The 12,519-nt window shown below is 35.9% G+C and overlaps 1 protein-coding gene across 3 annotated transcripts in view; it reads left to right on the top strand.

The window, feature by feature from the left end:
- LOC121314656 (phospholipid phosphatase-related protein type 1-like) overlaps positions 1-12,067 on the top strand; it is a 91,553-nt gene extending 79,486 nt beyond the window's left edge. For all 3 annotated transcript variants that reach the window (XM_041248131.1, XM_041248149.1, XM_041248140.1), the window contains 5 exons: positions 1,663-1,795; positions 8,070-8,320; positions 8,812-8,988; positions 9,745-9,876; positions 11,203-12,067. In XM_041248131.1, the coding sequence (XP_041104065.1) occupies positions 1,663-1,795; positions 8,070-8,320; positions 8,812-8,988; positions 9,745-9,876; positions 11,203-11,235 (726 nt within the window). In that variant the 3' untranslated portion in view covers positions 11,236-12,067. The remainder of the gene's footprint in view (positions 1-1,662; positions 1,796-8,069; positions 8,321-8,811; positions 8,989-9,744; positions 9,877-11,202) is intronic.
- The last annotated feature ends 452 nt before the right edge of the window (positions 12,068-12,519 follow it).

Below are 12,519 nucleotides of genomic sequence, written 5' to 3'. Positions count from 1 at the left end.
TGCTAATCTGCCACTCAGATTACAGGCAAGGTTTAAATGCAGCATACAGACTTGATTCAGAACCTTAATTTCACTGTAGGGGTTGTGCAGAAGTACTGAACATTTACTGATAATCGAAATAACACCAGGTACTGAATTATTGCCTAAGGGAGAAAAAATGAAACACAATGGTAGATGGAACAGTAATGAAATATAACAATAACAATAAAAAAGTAGTCATTATAACAGTAATTCATGTTATGTCCAAAAGTAGTTTCTAGCAAAATTGTTAGCGGCTTAATAGTTTCCTTGATAAAAAAACAAAACAAAAAACCCCCCAAAAAACAGTAATAATCAGTAGGGCCTAGTCATAAATCACTGACCCATAGCAAGTGTGCCTCATGCATTAAATACTGTTAGTCAGTGTACCTTGAGCTAACAAACAGTGTAAGGAAGCAAATGTTTTTTTTTTTATTATTATTATTTAATAGTCAATGTACATATGTTACTCATTTTATATGATCTATGCCTTTTTAACTTGCACCGTAGAATCTCTCTATTTACGTGACAGGGATGATTCTTGCATCCAAATAAGTAATACAGGTACTTTGTACTGTAAGTAACTGCTTGGGGCACAGATCCTGTGGTCTGAAATGCTTTACTAAAATGCAATGAGAGGCATATAGGCAGCACTCCATATAAGGTTTTGGGTCATTGACTAATTTACTCTCCAATTTAGACACTATGCGAATAAAATGTATTTTGGGTGAGTAAAATACAACATAACCTTGAAGTCATGAGTACTTTCAATAAATACTGTACATGATTTAATGCTAACATGGGGTATGCACTAACTACAACCTTACAGTTTAACTGTAATGTTACATTGAACTACTGTACAAAAACATGGCCTTACAATAAAAACAAAAACAATTATTCTTATTTGATTATTGACAACCAAAAAATATGCATTTTTTAAAGATGTGCTATACTTAACAAGGCCTGCATGCACCTACTATACATTTCTAAAGAACCGATATACAGTAATCCATCGTGTATACACCTGTCATATATCCACCCTAACTGTTTATTTGCCATGATCAACCTCTTGAGCAACATTACTTTATTATTGAACAGAGAAGATTAGTTGAGATTGTGTAGATCATACCAATGTTTTCATACACTGTTGCATGTTTTCCGTGCGCTGCCATTGCTGGTAGTGTCAGATGAGCTGTTCAGTGTGTTGATATGTAAATAAATCCTGTTCGCCTGCGGGGCGGATCAACTTCAACCTCTATCTCGATTTCCTGCCTGTCACTCAGCAGCAAATGCACGCACCCAAATGGCAGACGGCTACTCTATGACAAGCATTAATACCTTGTATCTTTCTAAACAAGGGATTTAGGGGAGCTCCTTAATAAAAGCTGAATCTCAGAGTAATAATTGTGTGAATATAGTAATTGTTCCAGTTGTGTATAATGGTATTTAAAACAGGATTTATTCAGCTGACTTTTTACATATCTGCCCTCACTCTGGTCTCACCAGATGTGCAATGGATTACTGTACTGTATTACTGACTAATTGCCTTGCTATAGCAATATAAAGCATCCTGACTCTTCAAACATAGAATATTGTATTTATTATTTATTATATAGATTTACCTTCCTGTTATGTTTGTTTCAGATTTTCACTGGTGAGATTTCAATGTACTTCATAAAATCAACAAGAGAAAGCCTTATAGCCCAGGAGAAGACTATTGTGACGGGAGAGTGCTGCTACCTGAATCCTCTTATTCGGAGAATTATACGATTTATAGGTAAGTTATTACCATGCTTCACTTTAATGCAGTCCGGGGCAGAAATCTTTTCAGGAATAATACTTAATCGCCGTATTAGGTATCTGTGGGACATGCCCTATTTTTATATGTAGGCTAATACAAACAACCAGCCATCTTCTTGCTCACTCATCTGTGCACCAAATGAACCTAAAATCCTTGCCTAAAACAGACATTTACATTTGTGATTACTTCTACTTTTTCACATCATAGAAATGTAATGCTGGTAAACAAGTCAACTAATAAAGTGTTTTATAGTTATGTGTGAAGTACCACACCTTTCCTGAGTAGTACCTATGGACTGTTGTGAAAACCACACAAAGGAGATTCTTGCAAATCTTAAACAAAAAGGTCCCTGTATAAAGAGTGGTAATGTTTTACAGTAAATAATGTGAGAACAGTGTGCTGGATTACAGTTGCTATAAAAATATAATACTGAACATAAAGTTAAAATGACAAAATGATTTGAACACTTTAAACCAGTGAACAGTTAATACCATGAACGGCCTCTGCTTGCTTATGATTGGACAGCTACGTAAAACTTGACAGATATTTGACTCTCCTATTGGTTAAACTTACAGTCGTTTCCTGCACCTGAAACAGACACAGTTTATGTCCCACCCAGCTAACTTATGATTGGGCTATCGCAGAGACAATGCAGATATTCAACTGGTTGATCGTATCGCAGAAGCCCTTCAGGAAAAAAAAAAATGGCACGTACGTACAAGGACAACATAAGCGAGTAGCACTATCAACAAACTGCTGTGGCGCTTTTGTTGGAAAACATGTTTAAAGCTTTCTTTATTTTTCCACGCTACGACCCGCCAGAAATGTGTTCAATTTAAGAGCAGCTGCTGCGGGCACGATGGCCTGGCTTCGTGGGCACGAATTTGTCCACGGGCACGACTTTGAGGACTACTGCTTTAAACAAACAACTGTTATTCTGTACATACACCGTATAATAAACACAATGCTTCAACAGCATCTTGACCTGTTGTTATCACAAGCCTGTTTAAACCATTCCCACAGAAAGGTGTTCACTTTTTCGTACTGTACCTGCATGCAGGGTTCAGGTGCTTCATTTTAAGTGGGCGTCTTTTATTTTCAGAATGTTTGAAATGGCTCTTTTTGTGTTGGTTTTGGTAAACGTTCAGCTTTTTTGCTAAGCGCAAATTTCTTTCAAGAGCTAGCCCGTTGTGTGGACGTTTAGACATTCTGTTCAACAGTTCCACAATTCAGAATGGTACCGGCAGGACATGTGAGTATACATGCAATGAATTGCTTTTGTTTCATTTTTACATTGATTTTAGGCAGAAGAGACTTAATCATGCCGGATTCCAGAATAGACAGGTTCTGTGTTGTAGCGGATATCACATAATTCGTTTCAATAGCGTTTGATCAGGACGCAAAAATCATGCAAAATTATACAGAATGCCAGTCTGTAGAGGGGTTGGATTAGACAGGTTTGACTGTAACCAAGGGGGCACTGCTTTCTGCATTGCTTGTGTAAATTACTAATTGAGTTACATGTATTGATTCTTTCCCTTACCTATATTGTTCTGTTATTTACATTTCTATTCAAAGATGTTTCTTAGTTTTAATGATATTCTTAGGGTTGGCATACATGAAGTGCTTTGGCATTGCAGTTCATTAGCGCCATTTTTGTGATGGTTTCCCTTTCTCCTGTAGCCTTTTTGTTGCATATAGTACAGTACAGTATAACACCCTTGAGGTAAAATACCAATTCTTTGCATTTGTACCTGTAATTGCTTGCCAATTTTATTTTATTTATTTTTTTGGTGCAAAGCACTTACAATCAACCTAAAAAAAAGACAAACAAAAAAAAACCTTTTATAGAGATTTTATAGAGAATTGGTTTACAGAATACAAAGTGTTAGAAATATTGACCGCAATACTGTTAATAGATCCACCAACAGCAGTTCTAAGGGAAATGTGAACATTGCTCAATGATGACTGCCTTTAAGTCCTTCAGTTGTCATGGTTACAGAGGCAAGCACCTACAGTACTGTCATTCATCAACAGAGTCTGTTACATCCTGATAAGGATCAGGAGTGCCCCCAGAATTCTTTCACATGGTATGCACAACTGAACCACACCAACATCCCTTCTCATGCCAATAACGATTCTGCATAACCATGCTGTAAAGTGTTTCAGCAAATCAGAGTGCTGCATTTTTGTTCTTTCCTGAGCAGCTACACTATCACATTAGAAAATTGCAATCAAATTCCATCACTGTTTCCCTTTCTAAAAATGCATAAACACAGCGTACTGCCATCGAGACAGAACAGCAGCTACAGTGGCAGCCAAATATTCCACAACAACAATAAAAGCTACAAATAAATCTATTTGAAATACAGACTTAAACTAGGGGAAAAAAACTAGTGCCCAAATCTTTTATGCTGGTTTAATTTCTAATCGTTTTACTCTCACAATCACTACAACTAATCATTACTCATCCCGTTCCCTTATCCAGAACTTTCAGATCAATAAAACGATCAGGAAACACGCACTGCTTTCGTGGGTCATTTTAATTTTGCAATTCGCATTATCCCCCAAGGTCGGACATTTATATCTTGATTACTTGCTGTTTCATCAACAGCAAAGAATTTGGACTCGTACATCAATATTTTATCAGAAGCTATGAAAGACATTAAAATGTGGGCAGCAATGGAACGACCACTCTGTTCTATGAAGATTTCATTTCAGCTCTGCATGATCTGGCTTTATTTACGGATGTTTCATTTAAAGGATTCGGAGGGCTTTTAACCCTTTGCAGTCCATTTATTCAGCGCTTGCCAATTTATTTTCACACACACTTTATTTTACATGTGCTGTTTAATTTTTTTTTTCCCCCAGAGTAAAACTGGTTTAAAAGACAGTGCATGACAAAAGGACATCAGAACTGCATCTCCAGCCAAGCCCCACCCCTTGTTCGCTGTATTTTTCACATACCTCTTTATAGACGTGCATACTAATAAATCCTCTCCTGATCACTTGTTTCATCACCAAACTCCTTTTTCCGGCTTCATTCGGCTCCTAGCAGTCTGACTCGGCCATTGAAAGGTTTTCTCGACTTTTTCCGGAGAAAAAAACAACGAGACACCTGTTCTTTACGTATTTTTGATGATGTCAGACAGGGTCCGACATCAGACTGGAAAGGGAAAATTGTAACGTTGGACCTGGTCCGACATAGGACCGCAAAGGGTTAAACAATCAGTGGTTTTCTAGTGCATTTCACTGCAGCTAAAATCCACACCTCTTGGTCAAAGAAATCACTACTTTTCTTTTACGATAACAAATCCATAGTTCATATTCTCAATATAGGCCGTTCCAGTTCACCTCTTATTATGCAATTACTGCGGCAGTTAATATGTATTTCAGTATCAAATCATTTTCTAATCCAAGCCCGCCGTCTACCAGGCATTTAGAATAATGCAGTTGATGCTCTTTCCCGTTTATAGAGTTCCAGATTTCACAGGTCCCTACAGCTCTGTCAGCCCTAGCGGTGACACCCCAGTTCAACCAGCTACTTTTCAATTGAACCCAACTATCAGTGGACTGCTCAGTACAGCACAAGCGTACATGGCTGCTGCACTAGCTTCCGCCACTAGATCCTCTTATTTCATCGGCTGGATTGCCTATTTGACTTTCTGCTCTCAAAGAAGGATTAATCTGACCCCATTCAACCAGGATTAGATTATGGCTTTTATAGTACACGCAAAGGACTCTTTACATCTTGCACCAGCTACAATCAAATCCTATCTCTCAGGAATACCTCCCCAACTCTCAATATCAGCTGTCCATCTCCTTCTGCGTGGAATCTCTAAGAGCTCTCTGACCGCTTCTCCTTCTTGCCTGCCTATGTCTATAGATATTCTGAGCAGTTTAATTTCAGTTCTCTGTCAAGGCTCTACATTTGAATACCTAGCAATGGAAACTATATGTCTGACTGCATTTTTTTTCAGAATATGCAGTTTCTTATATTGCCAGCTTTCCTATGCTAGATATTCACTGCAGTGATCTCAGCAAGAGCAAACATTATCCAGCATCTAGTTAAAAATATGGGGCACTGGACCTCATCAGCAGTTGAATCATACATAAGCTCTTCCCCATCTGAGATGTCTTATGCACATCAGTCTTTTGCTAGCACGTCTGGAGTGAGGACAATCCAAGCCACCAAAGGTTCCCCCCTAAAAAGAAACAGGCTTTTTCCTTTCCACGTAGTGAGTAGGGAGCCAGTTACTAACCTTCTTTGTTGTGTTAAATGTTCTTTCTTTCTTTCTTTCTTTCTTTCTTTCTTTCTTTCTTTCTTTCTTTCTTTCTTTCTTTCTGTATGCATTGCCAGTTCTTTTGTTTGTCTGCACATATAGGAATCTTTAGTGGGGAGCCGGGGGGACCATTTTTTTTTTTTTTTTCGGGGGGGGGGGGGGGGGGGTAGTGATCTCACTTTCTCCAACTTTTGGTTAAGCTCTGCTTCCTTTACCTCAGCAGGAGGGTTCTCCATGAGTCAGAGGGAACCCACGGCCAAACCCAACCTTTTAGCATCTCATGATCTATCACTACCCTAGCTTATTCTTGCTAAACCTCACTGTAGGAGCTCTCCTTTCGTAACACGAGACTCTCTTCTCATTTCAGGTGCTCTAGCCATCCTGGTTGACTTTGATTCGTTGTTGTAAACTAAATTAAAAATAGACATGCTAAGCTGGCTTTTTAACCTCAAAAAGTATGTTTGCAAGATAGGAAGAATAATATTTTCTTAATTGACAATCACATCACATTTTAAACAAGACATTAACAATTGTGTTTTGATAGATGTAAACAAGATCCATGCCCTTAAAACTGACAACTACGCATATATATATATATATATATATATATATATATATATATATATATATATATATATATATAATATATGCAGTAAGGACTTGCAGAACTGCTCTGCACATTCCATGCCGTTCTTGACAGTCAGCTCACAGTGAGAGGTGTGTTTTTCGGAGGCTTCCTTGTACATTTAATACTTCTGATATTTTCATTTAAAACCACTATCTAACTTAGAATATATTTTTTATTGGTAAAGTATTGATCTATTTGTAAACATATTTATTTATTTTAATTGCGAAGGGTCAAAATCAGTAGAGGGTCGAAACTCAAATTCAAGATGGCCAGCAGGCAGAAAAAGTAGCTGAATTTAATGCTTTAAAATACATGTTTACAAGACTAAAACACAGTTGGGGAGCATTTTGATTTCAGAAAAGTTTAAGTTAGTTAAAAACAATACCAAGATACCTTCCAGGATACTGTAAACACCCAGTTCACAGACCATACAAACAAACTTATAAACCGTGTTGTGAACACAAACAAACTCAGTCCTGAAAAAAGTTGGAAAGAAACCAAAAAAACTAACTTTAGCTTGTAATCAAACAAACTTGGTCCCTTGGCTTGCAGATAAGTGTGAACAGCAAGCAAATTGATGCCTTCTTTTAAACTGAGTCCATCTGAAACAGAACCCATTGTGAAGCATTAATTAATCTTGTCATTAATTCATCTTGGCATGTAAAATAATATTTATTTAGTCCCAACAAAAATGTACTGCAATATTACTGCAGTTGTTATATAGCAGGTATGGTATTTTACAATAGTTCAAATACTGCAGTGCTTTTTTTTTTTTTAAAAGGGAAATCTTACTATATGTCTCTTGTACTGTGCCATTTATGAATTTATGGAATTTTAACTGCCTGTTGCCTGTTTTATCCTAAAAATGAGATGCGTCATCCCAATGCAGGTAATTCTTGTAAAACTATTTTTTAATTAAAAAAAAAAAAAATAAAATATATATATATATATATATATATATATATATATATATATATATATATATTTTTTTTTTTAATTAAAAATAGTTTTACAAGAATTACCTGCATTGGGATGACGCATCTCATTTTTAGGATAAAACAGGCAACAGGCAGTTAAAATTCCATAAATATTTGAATATATTTGAATACTCTAACTGGCACAATACATCATTGTTGTTTTGTTTTTTTTGTACAACATTTTATTAAGATTATGAAGTTATGACAGTGTAATGATTTTCTGAATGTGAAAATGTAAAAGAGGATGTTCTAAAATATACATAAATACATCTATTAACCCAGCTCTTGTACATATCACAATAAAGTAAAAGACTATGTTGTTGTTGCTTATCTTCAGACTTTCATGTACTTTGCTTCTGCAGGTGTATTTGCTTTTGGACTATTCTCTACTGACATATTTGTGAATGCTGGCCAAGTTGTAACTGGGAATTTGGCACCATACTTTTTAAGCGTTTGTAAGCCAAATTACACCGGAACAGAATGCCGCTTTAATCACCAGTTCATCTCCAATGGAAACATCTGCACTGGTAATCAAGGGGTGGTTGAAAAGGCCAGAAGATCGTTCCCTTCAAAAGATGCATCTTTAAGTGTTTACTCCGCAGTATATGTGACAGTAAGAATGCTTTGCTACTCATAAGCACAAGACACTTGAGAATTGATCATGTGATCCTTTGTTTTTATTGTTTTTTTTTTTATGAATTAATGTAAATATGAATGAATTAGATGTATTGTAATATTTATATTTTATATCCTGTAGCTTTAATTTAATATGTTGTTTGCATTCATACATTGTTTTAATTTAGGAATATTCTGTGTATGAAAACATGTAGTCCTGGAAAAATGGTAGAATCAAATAAAAGAAAACCTGGAAAGGTGGATGGACTTACATGACAGAACCTTATACTGCTGATTCCAAATATATTGCAGAATATGTTCTTGGCCCACTAGACTTATTTGTGATTCAGTACTAGGTTAAGCCATCAGTGAAAATTGTAGGTAATGGCAATGCCAAAGGCTAACTTAACCACAAACAAAAACATTGGAGCATGATAATTCTAATGTGATAAGTGGCCCCGTTAAATGTGTTTTTTTTTTTCATTTCAGATGTACATCACAAGCACTATAAAAACGAAAAGCAGTCGGCTGGCCAAACCGGTCCTTTGTCTTGGAATCCTCTGTGCTGCATTCCTGACAGGACTCAACAGGGTGTCTGAATATCGAAATCACTGTTCTGATGTGATAGCCGGATTCATTTTGGGAAGTGCAGTGGCTTTGTTCTTGGTAAGCACAAGTTTCAAATGACTGAATTGATGATTAAGCACCAAGAAAACTGTTTGTAGAGCATGGAAGGATATTGCTACTACTCCTGAACACTGTATTATTTGATAGACAGGCTGAAAACAAACTGTGTTTTTATCAGTCACTTTTCATATAGCACACAATACCATACATTCATTATGTAGGTGTAGGTATTCCAGTTAATGTATAGATTTTTCATTTGCCATTATTAAATAAAATTGGAGGTTACAAAGTAAGTGAGACATACAGACGGCAGTTGGATAAACAGATAGACAGAATGCTAAAGAAGGTCCTTAAAGCCACACATGATAAAGTATGAGCAAATAATTTACGTGTGAATTTACGTGTCAAGTGAAGTTACAAATGTTCATTCCTTGTGAGTGATGTTTTTTGTCTTAGTCCTAAAATTCTAGGTGAACATGTGGCATAGCTGTAAGGTGGTATACAGTGTAACTCATTATACTTGTATGTTCTATCTATGAAGCATTTGAAAATAACACTATTGGGCCAATGTTTCCTAATATGCCTTTAAAATAATCCTGTAACCCTTCTTTATTACAGCAACAAATAACACATAATGTGGAAATGTTGCAACTCCGCAGCTTTAAAATGAGAACATTTGAGAATGGTAAACATAAACAACAGTTTAGGGTCCGAAGAAATACATTAACCGAAAAAAGCTTTTTAATGCAGGTTTATATGTACAGTGGATGTTTAGACGAGGCTGTTTGTTTGCAGGGAATTTGCGTGGTTCACAACTTTAAAGGAGTCCATGGAACCCCCACAAAACAGAAATCAGAGGTCTACCGTGGGCTGCCACTGATGACATTTCCCCGGGTGGAGAGCCCCCTGGAAACACTGAGTGCACAGGTATCATATGAAATCCCCCCACGACTACTAAGGCAGTCATATGTTTGTGCTTCCTCTCTGTAATGAGATCCCAGTGTTCACCTTGGTAATAAGATACCAATGTGCATACACTGGAGAGATGCAGATATATCTGACAACTGCATTCAGGAGTAAAGTTATTCTGTATGCTCAGGATACTTTTGTTTAAAATATTACCCAAAAAACTATGGTTTTGGAGAGGATGCTTCCAACTGAATTTATTTCATTTTCAAAACCCTAGTGTGGCAGAGTGAAAGCCCCGCCGGTTCACGTGTGTGTGTGTGTGTGCGTGTGCGTGTGTGTGTGTGTGTGTGTGTGCGTGTGTGTGTGTGTGTGTGTGTGTGTGTGTGTGTGTGTGTGTGTGTGTGGGTGTGTGTGGGTGTGTGTGTGTGTGTGTGTGTGTGTGTGTGTGTGTGTGTGTGTGTGTGTGTGTGTGTGTGTGTGTGGAGGTGGAGGTGGGGTGGGGGTCTGTACTGTTTGTTTGTTTTGTTGTTTTTGTTGTAAATAAATGCACATGAGAGCTTAAACTGCTGCATTCGGGTCTCTGAGTCTCCTTGCTGACCCTACCTGGTCACACCTTCCCTTAACTGCGTTTGAACTCTGAATGCAGTTTAAAGAATGAAAATATCTACATTATATAATACTGTGATGCTTATCATGGTTACTAAGACACAAGTTATTTTCCACATCAGTAAAGGTTAAAGCTTTCATACCATAATTTCTAGCTTGATTTTATCGCACAATACTAATACTAAAAATAGCTTTATTGTAACAACACCTTATAAAAGGATCTCTAACAAATGCAATATCCATTTTATATCTTAATCATTTATTAGGCACCATACTTTTAAAAGACATGCTTTTTTTTTTTTTTTTTGCTTTTTTTACATGTATAATACCAGTACTGTGTAAGTTTATTAAAATGAATGAATAATATGTATAGTATCAGTTCTGTAGGCTAATATTTTGAAGTACTGTATGAAAGGGGGAGAGAAGGAACTGACTGAATGCTCTGTTTAAATTGCTTATGTGTAGCCTATGCCACAGTGGAGCATACAACCTGGGCTAACAATTAACTAGTACTTTTGTCCTTTTTTAATTTTCATAGAAGACTAAATAAATGTTTAAATCTTCAGGTATTAGAAACATGTATTTCTCCGCATCCACAATCATGTAGCATAATGACACTTACTTTGTCAATATATGCTTTACTGTACTACAGCTGTTACACTCCATCCTGGACAACAGTCTGAAAGTATTGCTCCCTACTTTCTAAAACTGACATTCCCTAAACATTTTGTCTTTTAGAACCACTCTGCATCAATGACGGAAGTGACATGACTAGAAGGGCAACATCAAGTTGTTTATTCTTCACCGCAACACCTCTAGGAACACAATTGTTTTGTACTCAGTGTCAAACTGTAAAAAGTGTCAAACAGTATTATGTTGTACCTAGTTAGAAGCTGATGTTTTTGTACATTTTGTATAAGAAAGTGATGTAACTTACCCTGATTTTGTCAGCTTTGAACAATTAAACGTCAGAATCTAGTCATTCCTTGTCATGTTTTACAAGGTATAATGTTATTTAAATATTGATGTTGTTGTGTGGTGTTTGTGCAAGATAATTTTTTTGGTTTGTTTTCTGTAAAACTTTGACAAAGTTCACCTTTTGTAGCTTTTTGTTCTCTATCTAGAATATTGAATACTGTGCCTGCAAGTTTTACAGGAATGTTTTAGTATTCATATATTTTTGTTTAAGAAAAGAAATCCACATCACTTTGACACATTACTGTCTTTTTTTTTTACTTGCCCTTTCTTCAGCATGAGAGTAAACCAAATTGTTGTTTCAATAGCAAAGCAAAACATGTTTGTATAATGTTTGAAGTCTTAATCGTTTAATTTGCTCTTAAATGCTGTATATTTTTACAGATTTTTAATTGTCCTCAGAAATAAATAGAAACTGTAGTTACATTTTAAAATGTGTATTTTTAAAGGACACCAGATTACAGATTAAACCAAATGCCACTACCAGATTATTTAAATAAGTGTATTTTATATAAGATTAGGAGGTCATATAAAAACGGTCTTGATTTTTTTCTGATGAGAAAGGAAAACACCAATAACATGTATATTGACGTTATTGATGTGTTTGTTCTTTTAAAAAAATAAAAATAAGGGCACCGTTGGGATTATTAGATTAATTAAATTATTTTCATGTGACCTATGATTTTGCTTTGAACTGTTTTAAATGTATTTATTATTTTTACATCAGGTACAGGAATAATTTCCAGAATGTGAATTGGAATCTGATTATAGTTTTCATGAAACAGTACATACCATTATCAGAATGAAGTGCAATAGAAATTAGAAGTTCCAGCAAACTGGAGGAGCTGAAACCTATTAAACAATTTATAGGTTTAATAATGTTCCAGTGACAAACCTTAAAACCCTGTTCACACTACTAATAAATAATGCATGATCAGCTTGCATTAAAACCACATTACTGCTGTTCACTTTATTCACAATTGCATTTTCTAAATGAGATGATCGCACATTATTTAGGTATTGTGAACTGAATACAAGTAGGCTGAAAAACAAACACAAAAGGTGAGTGATAAATTGCAT

The sequence above is a fragment of the Polyodon spathula genome, chromosome 1 (genome assembly GCF_017654505.1).
Source record: "Polyodon spathula isolate WHYD16114869_AA chromosome 1, ASM1765450v1, whole genome shotgun sequence".
Classification (NCBI taxonomy): domain Eukaryota; kingdom Metazoa; phylum Chordata; class Actinopteri; order Acipenseriformes; family Polyodontidae; genus Polyodon; species Polyodon spathula.
The sequence above is the reverse complement of the archived record's forward strand: the minus strand, read 5'-3'. Positions and strand labels throughout refer to the sequence as shown.